The 15690-nt window shown below is 37.0% G+C and overlaps 2 protein-coding genes across 6 annotated transcripts; both read right to left on the bottom strand.

The window, feature by feature from the left end:
• Positions 1-308: 308 nt before the first annotated feature.
• On the bottom strand, positions 309-5769 carry LOC113686634 (glycine receptor subunit alpha-2). 2 transcript variants are annotated; one of them, XM_089207322.1, is made up of 9 exons: positions 5743-5769; positions 4688-4761; positions 4487-4551; positions 3922-3995; positions 3229-3449; positions 2618-2700; positions 2173-2307; positions 1658-2007; positions 309-1290 (listed from the first exon to the last, which is right to left on the bottom strand). In XM_089207322.1, the coding sequence occupies exons 2-9, from the start codon at positions 4750-4752 to the stop codon at positions 982-984; spliced, it is 1302 nt and encodes a 433-aa protein (XP_089063448.1). In that variant the 5' UTR covers positions 4753-4761; positions 5743-5769; the 3' UTR covers positions 309-981. The 2 variants fall into 2 exon arrangements, with proteins under 2 accessions (XP_089063448.1, XP_027060084.2); XM_027204283.2 differs by lacking the exon at positions 5743-5769 and adding an exon at positions 5546-5676.
• Positions 5770-6504: 735 nt separating this feature from the next.
• LOC113686560 (gamma-aminobutyric acid receptor subunit beta-4) lies at positions 6505-14781 on the bottom strand. Of its 4 annotated transcripts, none has more exons than XM_027204196.2 (9): positions 14433-14781; positions 12029-12110; positions 11527-11597; positions 10792-10865; positions 10011-10231; positions 9438-9520; positions 9009-9137; positions 7749-8098; positions 6505-7273 (listed from the first exon to the last, which is right to left on the bottom strand). In XM_027204196.2, exons 2-9 carry the CDS (start codon positions 12106-12108, stop codon positions 6968-6970), a joined length of 1314 nt encoding a protein of 437 aa, XP_027059997.2. In that variant the 5' UTR covers positions 12109-12110; positions 14433-14781; the 3' UTR covers positions 6505-6967. The 4 variants fall into 4 exon arrangements, with proteins under 4 accessions (XP_027059997.2, XP_027059996.2, XP_027059999.2 ...); XM_027204195.2 differs by having other exon boundaries at positions 12029-12122; positions 14433-14702; XM_027204198.2 differs by lacking the exon at positions 14433-14781 and adding an exon at positions 12881-13413.
• Positions 14782-15690: the final 909 nt, after the last annotated feature.

Below are 15690 nucleotides of genomic sequence, written 5' to 3'. Positions count from 1 at the left end.
AGAGTAAGTTAATGTTTGTTAGACCAATTTAAAGACACTTAAAGTCTGCTCAGGGCAACGCTAGAGGCAACTTTTGTCGGTTTCCTATCTATCCCCAAAAAGCCAGCTTGTTAGTGTCATTAACACCATAAGACAAGATCTGATGGATGAATAAAGAAAACTTGAGGTAAACAGAAAAAAATACAGAAAAAAATTAACATCAAGAGGCGAAGGTCACCCAAAAAGCTGTGTGTGCTTTTGAACAGCTGTAATCATAACTCCGGCGATTTGGCTTTGAAACAATTGGAAGTAACCAGGTCCACTTTTAGTTGCCTTGTAACAGGTATATTTCCATATTTTGATTCATGTGTTTCTATTAAAAATATCTCCTGTAAAACGCTATTACGATCTTACAATAACTTCCCATAAACTATTATAATTTTTTTACCTCTTCAGAGAAATACGACTTGTAGTAGACCTAATCATTATACAATGTACAAAACTAAAAAAACAGTGCATTAGATTAATACAAAATTAAGTTTGATTATTCTTTGGGAAGCTGGTAAAAAGCCTTTTATATGATTTCCTCTTTCAATTCGTTTATTGGTAATTAAAAGGAGCGTCTGTTACCATGGTTAAGACTTCAGCATCTTGAGAATTTGGACCTAACTAAGGGGAGTCAGGAGCCCATGGGCTCCTGGGGGAGTTTGTCAATTTTCTTAACTACTTGGCATGTACTTGGCATTACACAAGGGGACGTTGCACAGTCGCACACTGCTCACTTCTGAGAAGAAAAATGCCATAATGCATGCTTCTCTGAGATATTTTCTCTGAGAGGCAGATCTTACAGATGATGTTAACAATCAAATATTGACAAAAACAGGCAGATTATCGTAACTATTAATCTCGTTCTTGTCGACATTATTACTAAATTATAGTTATCACCGTTATCATTGAACATCGTAAGCAAAAAGCGGCATTAATACATCAATTTTGTGCCAGTTAGTAGTATGTCCAGTAGAAGATATTGTAGAGGATAAAAACTGATGGAAAAAGAACTCGCGATGCTCCATCGATCTTGCTCGCTATCATTTCCATTCTTTTGCTTTTGGTACTCCTCTCTCTTTGTATTGATGAATTATCGTCCACCACGATCTTACCAACTTTGGTTGCCCTGTGTACCATTTCCAGATCGTCACCAGAACCAATGTTTGAAACTCCTCCATTTGGAGAGTTAGCTGAAGAAGACTTTGAACCAATCACGGACCTCAGGGACGACGAGAATCTTTTCGTTAGAGGAATATCCTTCTTCTAGGAAATTGAAATATTTACTTGGATTAGGGATCATTCATTACTTATCGCCTGGGAGAGAGAGGAAAGGGAAGGTTTGGAGGAATCACATGCCTTTCAGGGAGGAGAGATTAGTCATCTCCAAAAGAGTAACTTGGGAAATTGACTGCCAAGGGGACTATCTAAAGAATAACACAGAGGCTTAAAGGAGGTCAGGTAAATTTTATTGTTACAGAAATGTTATATTATAGTCTCCCCTTATAACCTGTTGGCAACGATTGATCACTGATCTCTCCTCCTTTCCCCCTGGAAACCATGTGATCCTTTCTCCAACCCCCCCCCCCCCCCCTCTCCCGGGCCCGGCGCTAATTAACGATCGAACGCTTACCTTGTATTTAATCTGTGTCTCATCCTGTTTGGCTTTTGATGCAAAAAGAAACACGACCATGCATTCCATCAACGACAGGAACACAAAGCTAAATGACACTAATAGATACCAGTCCAAAGCCTTGGGGTAGCTGACTCTGGGCAAGTTCCCGTTAAGAGAACCAAGAAGAAACATGATGGTTAATATAGTGGTGATTCCCAAGGCCATTCTGTTTCCCATATCATCTTTTTCCATCCAAAAGACAATCCAGCTTAGCGTCACGACAAAAATGTCTGGAAAGTAGACTTGGATGAGGAAATAACCAATGCGCCGCTTAAATGAAAACGTGACTGTCAAAGTTGAGAAATTTCCTGTAAATGATGCAGAAAATTAGGGTCATGAAACATAAAGAGACTAATGAGAGACCAATGAGGATATATCCAAAACGAAAGCGAACAGAGGTCTATTTGCGCATGCTCGACATTTGACCTCCGTGTTGTCAAAAAAAATGCTAACTTGCATTGTTCTCGACTGACCTGTGTTAAACACGTCTGTTCCCGATGTCAATTCAGAGCCTTTGTAATCAAATTGCGCCATTTCTTTGTTTCCTACATCAATCTCTGTTTTGTCAGCGATCCACTCAAAGACGATGTCCTCAGTAGTGTACCCATCTTTACGTTTCATAGTAGAGGACAAACATAAAAAAGCTAGATAAAGATTCTGTGATAATGAATAATAAACGGAATTGCCCAGGACATCTGGGTTGAGATTTGATTTATATGACATTCATGAGGATTTGAATTGCAATGAAAAATTGGATCAATGTCAGTATATAAGCAGCTACTCACCTACCCGTCCCAAAACCCAACAATAGTCAACTGATAACAAATTATGATTAATTTTGTGGTAGAGAAGGGGTAGGTACGCAGTTGTTCAGATGTTGACATTGATATGATAAACTTGTTATTTAACGTCACTTACAACTTCCAAACTTCAAGGTACATCTCTGGGAATCCATTGGGAAATTCCGAAGGTCCATAACACACGAGGCGAGAAGAGTAACCCTGGATTATGTAATAATTTTGACGCAAATAAGGACTCGTAAAAGTTGGTTAAGAGAGGATATGCGCGGTAAAAAGGCAATTAAACAAGCTAAACAGACAATCTACCGTGCATTCATATTTCTCTGCCTCTGGCCATATGAAAGTATTTATCACTAATCAATGTAAACGTAAAACTTTAAATTGAAGCAATTCATTCAAGACTGAAATTGCGCACGTTCTTGTCGAAAAAATTATTTCGTTCAATTAAAACTTAGTTTTTATCTAGTAGATGCATGAGGCTTAAAACTAGCTTGATTGGATGTGTTTTTCGGTGGTCGTGAGGGTGCATAGTATAGATTGAAAAACTATCGGTTCTTTGTTTTCTTAATTACTAAGAAAGAATAAGCAAATATGACTGGTTCATAAAGAGTTCCATTTGCTTCCTGTCAAATTTGAGCAGTTTTCTATGAATGGGTCTGATGCTATGGCCATTTATCATCCTGAATTACTTGTAGTCCTCCGAGTTTCATTTTAGTGTCAATTAATTACCCTCTGCTGTATATTATTTCTCCGTTTGGTTTAATTTTAAGATTGCTGTGTGTCTCTTCGTCAGGCATCATCATGTTCGACTCGCGTGCATTGTAACAGTAGGGATCTGGGACCCAGATATTTTCGATATCACCTCCTTTTATGGTAAGGGTGTAGTTAAGCTTCCCAGCGAGGCGGAAGTCCGTCCAACGCTGCCGAAAATAGGTGTACACCTTGTATTCCTATCGAATGGAAAGCAAAGCCTTCCTTAGTCTGCACCTGAAGTCTGCTATAGTCAAATTTCTGAGTTATACTTGTATTTTTTTGAAGTGAAATTGCCCCCCCTGAAGTGCTTTTATATCTTATCATTTACATCGCAGAGATAAAAAAATGAAACAGAGATAAAAAAAAAAGTGAAACTGCTGGCTTTATAAACCGGCTTGGGTATCCAGTTGCGAACAATTTTCGTGCATTGTCACACAAGCCAGGATTTTAAAAGAGTAAATAATACTTCAGATTTCGATCGCATCCTCAATTCTTAACGTTGTTTATCAGATGGTTTTGATTCTGATTTCTTGTTACAAGCCCTGAGGAAACCACTAATGAAATATTCATTTCAATTTGGCTTGAAGCGCAATAACAATTTATTCCACTTTTTGCCAAGAAGATTGTCATCATCTATCAAGTATCTGATCTTTACTTCTTTAGTCATACCATGTTAGCCTCCTCAATGTTTCCAAAAGATTCCACATACAAGTCACAATAGACGATCGTGGGCTTCTGTTCCTCTAAAGAAACAAAAGTTCGCAAGTTCTCTAGGTCAAAAAATTTGCAATCGCCCCCATGTCTAATGCTAAGCCGAACCCTGAGCACTACGATTTGCGTCAGATTATTTCTTGGACCTGTGTGAATGGCTTGCCTCTCTTTATTGCGAGTGCGGGTATGCGGGTTTCGGAAACGGAAACCGCAAAAGTAGACTCTGTCTTGATCTTCAGTCTCTCACTTATATAAAAATTCTTGGAAGTGCTTAACCTTTCTAATGATCTTATGACCTATGAAGTTTTTCTTTCTGGATTTACAGCCAACGAAATTTTCTGAACAGTTTAACTGAACAGTTTCAGTCCAAAATAAAGAACGACATTTTTGCGACTAAAGGATAGTGCACTGACTTCTCCTTGCCTCCCCTCCCGCCTTTTTTTTTTGTTCCTCTATGTTTCCCTCACACCCCCCTCCTCAAAAAATCCCGTCGATTGCTTATCGCTAGTTACTCTTTACTTACCAAAGTTGGGTCTTATTGCCTTATCGTAGCCAGAGAAAAATGTCGAAATAACATCACCATTTGCTCTGTAAGGAAGGAAAAAGACGCAATCGTATGTCGGATATTTGAAGTGCCTTAATAGATGTCTAATAGTTGAATTATTAGTTGATTGACGACGGCGATAACAAAAGTGTCAAGAATGCAAAGTAAAGGAATACTTACAATCGCAATAGCAGGAAAATGGAAAAGATAATCTTGAAAACAGTTTTAATAGAAAATTGCGTCATCCTTTTTTCCTAGAAAAAAAAAAAAAGAAAGCAAACAAAGCAAGCTTGTTTGGTCGTGATAAGGAGGCTGACAATTCCTTATCATAAATTCAGAATTGCGCGAGTTTCGCGACACCGACGAAATGGCTCTTTTATGTCGTTACCCACCATTTAGAGTCAAAAGCTCTCAGTTTAACTCTTCAGTTGATAGATTTGTGAATGTTAAGTATAACGATGCGATTCGAAATTCTGTTTCATGATAATTATTACGATGAGCAATTTATGCGTATTGTAGAGCTTAGGATACCACAAATTGACATTGCATAATAAGAGTTTAACATAGCCGCCAACAACGAAAAGGAAGCGACGCAATGATATTGCTTCGCTTCCTTTTCCTTCGCTTTCTATTAGGCGTGTCATTGAAAGGGCTCGATATGTAGGGAGGTGTGTAGCGAAGTCGTATTTAGTGAGACGAATGTGTGTTTCTACATGCAAATTGACGATACAGAAGACAAACGGTAATTATGTAAGAAAGCTACCACAAACAGATCTCGAATTTTTTGTATCATTTTGTCATTTTATGAAACTTGCTATGACTCAGTTGATATCTCTACACAATGATTCGTTTTGTTCTCTCAAAGAGAAATCAAGAGTTCACGTTCCCTTGATGAAAGAGGTTTTATGAAATGCCTACGTAACTATCACAACCGTTGTGCTGCCCACTGAATGAGCGCGTGCGAATGAAGAGCTAACTTTTGGAAAAGTGCCTTAGCTTCCTTAAAATGAAAGAAAGCTGTAGAAGAAGAATACTTACCAGAATTTCTTAAGCTAATGTAAATCTACTTCTCTTTGAAATCGATTGCCACACAACTTCCACGAGCACATTTAATTTAAGTAAACATCATTCCGTTGCATTTGTTCGACTGGTAGTTTGCATTTTGATGTAATTTGCATTTTCAATCACGCATTATTTCTCCTTTTTATAAACAATAACATCCATTTGATACCTACTTGCACTGTGGGGCCTGCTTTTATCTTTGCTTAGCAGACCGTTGACTTAAACAGACGCATAAATCGCTTCACGCTGAGAATTATAATGCGCAGATAAATAAAGCTACAAAGAATAATAAAGCAGATGATATCAATGATGAACAAGGAGAAAAAGAGAAAAAATTATTGGTTTCACAACTGATGCGACGAATATTCAAGGATGAGTTTCTAAAGAAATCGTGGTGTAAAAAGATAATTTGGTTTTATCAAATGAGTTGACTAATGTTAATTGGCCACCGTAAAGAGAGAAACTCTTTACGGTGACCAATTTACATTATAAACTCAGTTGATAGAACCAAAGTAGCCATAAATAGTGATCAAATGAGTTTACAGTGATGGATTTGATGATATGAATTAGAATTTCATAACTGGCAGACTGAAAAAAATTCTTAACGCCATGTGAAGCTTTCGCAAATTCTTCATTTTGATCTCTGATCTCCTGCTGATATCCAAATGGCCTTAAATGGAAAGCAGGAAGTACTGCAAAGACTCATGATAAAATTGAAAGCAAAAGAACAGCAGTAAAGATATACTTTTTTAGTATTTGAAGCTCGGGCACGTAATTCAGTTAACGTTCTCTCTGTCTGTTTTGTTCCTAGCCAGAAACTCTACTCACAAGCTCGAGAAGGAGAGGATTATCAGCGTATTTCAGGGAATATTTTATCTTCAAGAATTCTTGAGTTGACAGTTTTTAATAGATTTGAAACATCGTGCAATACGTAAGCATTTGTTAATCATTTTATTTTCCTTAATTCTTTTTCGAAACGTTTAGTTGTGGATGTCATTGTAAAATTTGTCTTCCACCTTATTTATATGTCTTTATGGGCAAGTTTGTTTATTGCATGTAAGTACTTGTGATTTATGGTCGACTTGATGCTACCTGTCTTCCTTTTTTAGCAACGCGTTTATCAGTAGAGTTTCTCTTCTAGCGCCTGAAACTTACTTCAAAGCATTCTTAACAAAAAAAATCTTTGAATAAAATATTTCACTTAGAACCTAAATGCTTCGGCACGTGTGCTTGTCACATTGATTTCAATCTGCATGCTTCTCAGCCAGGTAAAGGAATCCGAAATTAATCATTGATGCGGCAGTTGAAACAAAATCAACATATTTCACATTTTATGCATGAACCGTCTGCTTATTCGTTGATATGGCTGGTTTCGTTTCACTTTTTTTCCTGTGATGCTTACTCAAGTTTCTTTCCAGGAAGGGCGTATACAGCCCAGTAAACGATATTATAAATTACAAAAAACACTGGAAACAAAAATCGAGAAGCCCGATCAACGCGATCAGCGGCTGTTGTCTCACAACTGCTGTCAATCTTATATCTGGGCAGCCTATCATCTTTAATCATTCCGTCCTTCTTTTCTGAAGAACACAGCATGTGAGCTTCGCCATTGATATTCACTTTTTTGTTTCTGTTGACACTATTTTCAAGCGGAGGCAGCCTCAGCTCACTGATATCCAATGTTGATAAAGGAATTGAACTCAACTGCAAAATAAAAAAAACGCAAGGAAGCCTTTTGAGTTACTGAGAAAAGTTTTCAAACCCTAAAAACAGTTTTGATATCAATGAATGGAAGAGGTGAACATTTTTCTCTTAGTTCACATTGGGGAGTAGTTATTATTTTGTCCTGGAGGGGGGGGGGACATCCCCTTCCATTTATACTCTGTTGGCGAAGACTGATCCCACCTGCGATCTCCCTGAAAACTATGCGATTCTACAAAGAAAAACCCTCAACCCCATTCCTTCCCAATTAAGCAATGAATAACGGCTGCTCCTAAACCAAAAGACCTCCATGTATCCTTCAATCTATAAACCCTTTCAAATAATTTGTAGAATCACCTTACATTAACTTTTGCTTGACGCAAAAATTTTTTTCGTTCTGCTTTCAGCACGTCACACCTTAACCACAAATAGCACCGCGTCAAAACAAGTGCTAATGATCAATTGGCAGGACGGTTACCTTATATTTTGATTTATCCTTGTCATTACCAGACCTCAAGGTAAGTATAAACACGACCATACATTCAATTAGCGACAGAAACACAAACGTGAAGGAAACCAGCAAATACCAGTCCAAAGCTTTTGGGTAACTGACTCGAGGCATGGTCGCATTAAGAGAACCAAGAAGAAACATGATGGTTAATATGGTTGTGATTCCTAAAGCCATTCTGTCCCCCATTTCTTTCTTGTCCATCCAAAAAACAATCCAGCTCAGAGCCACAACCAAAACGTCGGGAAGATACACTTGAATTATGTAGTAACCAACTCGTCGCTCAAATGTAAACTTGACTGTGACCGTCGAGAAATTCCCTGTTTAACATATACATCATATACATATACATATATACATATAGTTTGAAGCGTAAGTCCATTACAATTATTTCATATTTAATATTTATTTATATTTTTTTTTCGATCCGACGAAGGGCTAACGGTCGAAATTTCAGCTCTAGAAACCCTTTACGATGATCAATTTGCATTATAAACTCAGTTGATAAAACCAAATTGTATTTTATAGAGTATTATATAGTACAACGCGATAATGGCAATTCTAGTCCCTTTTTTCACGTAGCTCATATACATATATATTTTTTCATTTCTTGCGCTTTTGGAGTTTTCTCGCGGCAACAACTTTGCTACCTAGGATAAACCATTTCTTTATCCCAGATTTATTAAAACAGGGAGGATCTAAAAAAGAGTGCAATTTAAAGGGTTAAATAAGTTTGGACTTAGCTTGGAAATTCGCACGATTTAATTTTTAGCGGACTGTTTTCGATCTGCTATAAGACGCTTACGAAAATCTAAGAAAATGCGAAAGAAAACGCCGCAAAAATTAACTTCTCTAGGTCAAAATTTAACTTTCAAAAATAGAACTGATTTGTTTACCGATTCTTTATAAACCAACAAATACTTGACGATACGTTACTTTCCAGGTTAATAATTCTGCTGTCAGAACAGAAATTCGCAAAAGTTTCTTCCCGCTATTCCCCCACCAAAAAAAAAAAAAAAAATCACCCATTCGTGAAATTACAAAGCAAAGTCTTTTTCATACTTCGCAATATATGTGATATTCAGTTTTTCTGACTCGATCATCCCTTTTCTGTATCGATCAACTGACGCAGTATTTATTAATTGATGAAAAAGGAAGCAATTTTTTTGGTAACAAAGATGTCGCTACGCTAATAGAATTGAAAAATCCAGCGTTTGAAATGATTCTTACCAACGCTATACTCGTCTATGCCCGAGGAAAGTTTGTTGCCTATGTACTCAAACTGGGCCATTTCGTTATTTCCAACAGAAACACCTGCAGGTCCCCATTCAAAATGAATATGATCTGTGCTGTATCCATCTGCAGGACAAAATACATGCAGAGCATTCCACTATTAGCCGTTTAACTCTTAGAATTGACCGACCTACAACTTCTCCTCGTAGCTTTAAAACATTTTAAACGAAACACGAGATGGGAATACACAAGCTGATCAGCCTGAGTGTACATTTTTGATATAAAACCAAATTCTCCTCCTTTAATTTAAAAGGACATATAAAGCAGCTGGAAGGGAGAATTACTTTTCAGATCTGGGGAGTTAATTAGGATTTTAAATATTAAGCATTCTTTACGTTTACAGCCGAAAGTTTAAGATTTACTCACAGCTTCCGAATTTCAGACAGCAACTTTGGGAGTCCAGAGGAAAATTCCGCAGATTCATGTCGCAAGAGGCTAATAGCGTCACTCTGAATAAAAAAAATATAGGTGAAAAGAATCAACTTAGGGTGCTGTAAACATGACCCTAATGACTAAGTAACTGTCTGACTGACTGACTTTGCCACTGACAGACTGGCTGACCTAAAGAACTGAATTACTGACTGACTGGCTGGCTGGCAAAGTGACTAACTGAATGAGCGACTAACTTACTGTGTGACTGACTAACTGGCTGATTGGCTAACGACTGACTGACTGAACGACTGACTAACTGACTGGCTGACCGACTGACTGGCGAGCGGGCTAAGTGACTGTATGACTGAGCTACTGACCTAATGACTGACCGTTCGATCGACTCAGAGACTGACCATTTAACAAATGATTGACCAGCGGATCGACAAAACTACATGGCTGATGCTTACCGACTCACTCACTCACTTGCTCTTTCGCTATCTAGCTTACTGACTTATCAGTCTTGCTAACTATTTGAGAGAAGTAAAAGTTTGTCTCACTTTTACTTACCCTTTGCTATACAACACGTCACCGTTGGGTTCAACAGATATCCTGCTATGCAGCTGCGTATCTAACATCATCATATTTGACTCGCGGGCGTTGTAACAATAGGGATCTGGTACCCAAATTCTGTCAATGTCAGCTCCGTTTATGGTTAGGGTGTAATTAAGCCTTCCAGCTAGGCGTGAGTCTTTCCATCTTTGGCGAAAATAGCCGTATATCAAATATTCCTGTTCGTGAAAAGAAATCATGAAAACTGCGATAAAAAAAGAAACAGTTTATCAAGGTATCAAATTTCTTTCTAAGGGACCGGTCATTCTTTATCGGGAGAGTGGAGGGAGGGGGATCGGAGTATTTTCGTTGTACCACAATTAAATTTACCTAACCCCCCTCCCCTTCCCCTAAGGCTCTGTAGTATTCAAATGATCCCCCTCATTGGCAGTCAATTTTCTTTAGTCACTCCTTTTAATTCTGCTAGAGTTTAACGTCCACTCCCTCCCTGAAAACCATATTTTCCTCTCAAATCCTGCGGAGTTCTTCTGTATTATCAACCAATTTTGGTCTACGTAGTCTCTGATTTAACCCTTTAATCCCCAAGATCTGATGAGTAATTCTCCCGTCTAGCTGCTGGACATATCTTAAATTAGGAGTGAGAATTTGGTGTTAGATCAACTTCGACCTGAGTTTGAATATTCTCATTAGCTATTTGCTAGATAATCTAAGTTTCATGTTGATCACTTCTGAGACTTAAAGGGTCAACTACAATGACCGACTTGTTTTGTTTACTTACCATGTTGGCCTCTTTGATGTTTCCAAAAGCTTCCACATACAAGTCAACCGAGACAGTTAAAGGTGTCCCTTTATCTGAAAGCATTTTATGAATAGTTAACAACGGAATCGAATCCAGTCGTGAGAGATCACATCAAGAACGATTGTAGATGACAGTACAGTTAAATAGTGAAATAGTTCTTAATGCACGCAACCTCCCCTCCCCCCCCCCCCTTTTCGCCCCCCTTACCCAATGATATTACCGATTTGAGATCAATAAGGTTTTGAACTAGCACTTCAAGGTACGCCGGAAGTAATCGTGATCTTAAGGAAAAAAGTTAAAACGAATCTAATTAATATGTAAGAACACATGCGAACATTTCTTTATTTTTTTTAGAACCTTATCAACATTTCGCAATCCGGACGAGCACATCCTCTCTTGTGATGTTTTTATTAAGAGATTGTAAAGTTGATTGTAAGCAGAGTCTTTGAAATTTAATTCTGTCTGATATTTTTTTTAGCAGAACAAGCTGGAAAAAACTTTCAAAAATGTAATGACCCTTTGCCTGAGCAGAAAGGACACGTTAGCTTAATATGCGCGTTACACCTTTAGCTTTGTCATCGCTGGACATTTTGAATTTTTAAGGATTGATGTCTGAACCCTGTGTCAAGGAGTCCCTACAGAATTATTGCTCTTCAGTCTGTCATCTTACTGTTTGATATTAGAAAGAAAAAATGTCCATGAATAGCATCTTACCAAAGTTAGGTCTGATTGATTTGTCGTACCCGGTAAAAAACTTGGTCAGCAGATCACTTCCACAAAAGACCCTGTAAAAGTTGATTATGTATAGTAATAATGATAATATTAGAGATGATGTTAATGATAATAATATTAATAAGAATTATAATAGAAATAATGGTGTCGAGATACAAGGTCGTGCAATAGATTAGTGCATATTATTCTAGTAAGCTATCTTACTGTCGGAAAATGACTGTTCCGCGGAGTTGAAATGGGGGCGGCTGAAAATGCTTTTTAACTTCTTTCCTTAGCCACCATAGCGTCAATTTCTAAAACCCGCCTTGAAAATTTAAACTTGCGAGCGTCTTTCGCTGTAAAAATTCTCTTTGTGTATAAATATTGTATACTCCCGCAATGCGGTTTACGCCAGACTGATTAGTCCTCATCTAATAATAATTGTCGCATGCGAAAACAAAATTTGTCCAATATATCTCCGTAACCATGAGGAATCATCGCTTACCTTCCAGAGTTTGTGAGAAGAAGAATCAACAGCGCCCTTGTACTTGAGTAACGACTCTTCGTGTGGAATGCTTTCATCATTGCTAAATACAAAACTGAGAAAGGTCAGTTATAATGACATTAACGTATTGATTAGACTTTAGTCCTCAAGCACAAGTATGCAAATAGGTGATTTGTGTTTTTTTTCTTTTGTTAGACTCAAGCTATCCAGAAGTTTGCTTGACTGTTGGATTGATGTTTTTTCCTTTCAAATTTGTTGGTATTCGACGTAATTGCGTCCGCCTTGCTGATATCAGCTCTTAGGGAATGCGTAGCTTCCCTGACAAACAACATGTTTATCCAAAATACCGCAAATGAGAACAAATAAATTCGAAACATTTGAAGAAGTCACACTTTTTTTGTACCATCAACTATACTCGACTATATATGACCAGGGCCGGAGAAAACTTGGATCAAAACAACGTCAGTAATTTGTGCAAGGATCTTCTTTAGTTTCTTCCGAGATCTTGATGTTGACGTATATTTCAGATCCTTCCTCGCTACCCATATTCCACTCCAATTCCAGTCCAGAACTTTGTACGAAAATAATCTACTATTGTGCTATGAAATCACGAAAAAAGACGACACAAGAACTCGCTGTCAACGCTTCTTTTAATTAAAGGAAAGCATAATAACATTGTTCAGAACTGTGCGTTGTTTGTCTCCTTTTAACTGTTACGTACCTTTGCCTTTGTATTCGACGTTGGCTTACAGTCGACAAAAGAAAGAAAAGAATACTTGTATTTGTCAGAGTGGAATAGGAGATTCCGAGAACTTTTCAGTTATAGAGAGTCAAAATCATTTAATAACTTACGTTTTTAACAGCAGAATCTTTGTAAACACCTCACATGAAACAAGGTCTGAATTGGATAGATAATCAGATCTTATCTGTTTTTTTGTTTCCATGAAAATAACCAAAACCCCAGACACAAGAAGCTGACCATTGTTTCATTTCACGCAGCAAGGAAATAGGCATAAATGTTTGGAATTTTATTAATCGTAATTTGGTGATGGATGGAGTTGCACTTGACGTTTCGAATCCTTTGTTGTTACGTAACGAACGAAAATAACAGTCGAACTGATGAAGAAAATTAGAGTTTTAAATTGGTGATGTATAATTCTACGGAGACTGTGATCTAAAGCTCCCTCGATTCAGCACAATTTTTTAGCTCAGGCGTACGGTTTTTGCATTTTTTTTTTCACCTAAAAATACTATTGAACCCTAGTTGATATTTCATTTAGAACAATGAACCCGAAATTATTTCATCATTTTTCGATCGAATTAGACAAAAATAAAACGTTTTTCGAGTATCTGGGGTATTCTGTCGTTTCAGTGTTCATGAATTTAAATAAAAAATCCCACGTCTTTCTTAAGGTGTAAAAATTAAACAAAAACAAACGTGATAAATGCATGATTCTTTTCTGACTTTTAATTAAATTTCCTAAGAAAAAGATTAAATTTTTAGCCGTATAGCAACACGAGCAAACAAAGATTTATGCATCTATAATAGTCATTCTTTTAGAATAAATGCTCTTAGCTACTTAGGGAAGAAATTTTAAAAATTCTTTCCGATTGCATACATGTAAAACATGGCTGTACAAAGCAATTTAATAAAACGGATTATTTTTTAAAAGATAAAAGCGGTAAAGCTGGAAAACTAAGCTTTCATTTGAAAATTCCTTATACATTCTAGCCGATACAAGTTGACTACGGAGAAAATTTTAATTTGCACCAGTTGTAGATCGACCAAAAAATTAAAAGCAAAACAAACTAGAACGCGCATATTTAAAAAAAAAAAAAAAAAAAAGGATGCTTCGGTTACCAAAACTTCTGTATATTAATTTATTTTGAAAGCAGTCCTACATTTTCCTTTGCCGATTTCAGCATTTCAAAGTTCGCTTAGATCAATCAGAGCTCTCGACAACTGAGTTGATGCTGGAAAAGGAGTATAAGGAGCATATACAGAGTGAGATCTGAAAAGTCTTTATCTCGGAGAATATATCATTGGAGTTAAATCTAAAGCAAATTGGGTCCTACTGAAAATACTAACTGATCATTAATTCGGAAGAACATATCACTTTACAAGCAAGAGCAGCAAGACTTCTTCCTGTTTTTAAATGATAAACCAGATCACTGCAATTCTAGAAAATATTTTCCCAAAGTTATTACATAAGAACTCTGGGCGAAATGGAATTCCTTTAAAGGAAAATGGTGACAGCTGCTCACGAAATTTACCCCCATACGATTCTAAATTATACACAAAGCCTTTCCAGATGAACTCATTACATTTAGAAATCTCTCATTCCGAAAGTTGAACAGGTTTTGGAGGACAAAACACTGACTGTGAGTCTCATTCGTTACCTACCAATCTATATCTCGAGTTCACGGCTTCCCAACCACTCGATCTGATCAGTTAAAGGCGTCAAATCTTTCAGTTGCATGTGCGTGGTTATTTGGGACAATATTAGCATCCCCGGTTTTAATTTTCTCTGAAGGCACTGTTTAAAATTCCAGGTCTGGTTTTAGCTGTATTATCTTGTCAATCCAGCGGTTGGCGTTGAATTTCCTTGCGGTGCGCAAAGTAACCCTGCATTAATCCGACACGAAACACCTTCAAAATCACTTCGAGTAGTTAAGCATCTTTAAAAAGGTTTTAATCCTCTTATGTAAACATTTACTGACACTACAAATTGCTTCAGGGACATTTTTTCTTTAAATACTAACATAAACAACGGATTCTATTATTACATTTGACTTTTTGCTGCTGCTGACAAGTGAAGGTCAGGTGTTAAAAAAATGTAGTTAACAAACGAAAGATTATTTCATTTTGCCTTTGCAGACGTGAAAAAATGTTGAAGATATAAGTTTAAAAGCTCCGAACTCTGACTATGTTTATTATTTATTAATTTTAAGTAAGGATTAGATTTTCATTTTTCGCCAAAATAAATTCCCAAATTACGTCATCTGATTTTATACATATTTTCACCTAGATTGAAAATAAATGTCCAATTTCCTGTCAATTTAATACCCGAAGACACCGCATTGCACTCAAGTCGAGGATGTGATGTCTGTCTGAAATCTGACGACAAAACGTAATTGCGCTGACAAAATAATTACGAAAAACTTTGCTGTATTTGCCGCGGTTGTAATTGAGTTTTATGGTGCGTCCTAATGAATCACGCAAGGCGCAATTTTGCATTTAGTTCTAGTTTGGATGTGCGTCATTTATCCTGGTTAAATAGTTTACTTTGAAGAAACACTCATGTGTCATGCTTTCAAATTTGGTTTCTAAATTTGAAACAGACTTTGCTCACCACAAACCACAGTTATCACTACTCCTTTCTGTTTTTTTAGGTGAGGAAAAAAAGGCATATGTTTTTAGCCTTTGGTGAGGTTTTATCGTTTAACTTTGATCAAGACTAGTCAAAGCACTGAAAGACAACATCGACAAACGTGAATGCTCAGTTTATCGTCATATCTTTGGGGTCCATGGCGTTTAGAGTTGAAATGATTTCAGGTTGCTGCTCGAGGCGTTTAGGATAAACAATGAAGCTGAAAAGTAGACATATAATATAAATCCATTATCCAAATAGATAATGATCATGTCAGGTTTAGAATTCAAT

This window comes from Pocillopora damicornis, chromosome 5, assembly GCF_964200805.1.
Source record: "Pocillopora damicornis chromosome 5, jaPocDami1.2, whole genome shotgun sequence".
NCBI lineage: Eukaryota > Metazoa > Cnidaria > Anthozoa > Scleractinia > Pocilloporidae > Pocillopora > Pocillopora damicornis.
Note: the sequence above shows the minus strand (reverse complement) of the source record. Positions and strands in the feature narration are given on the sequence as shown.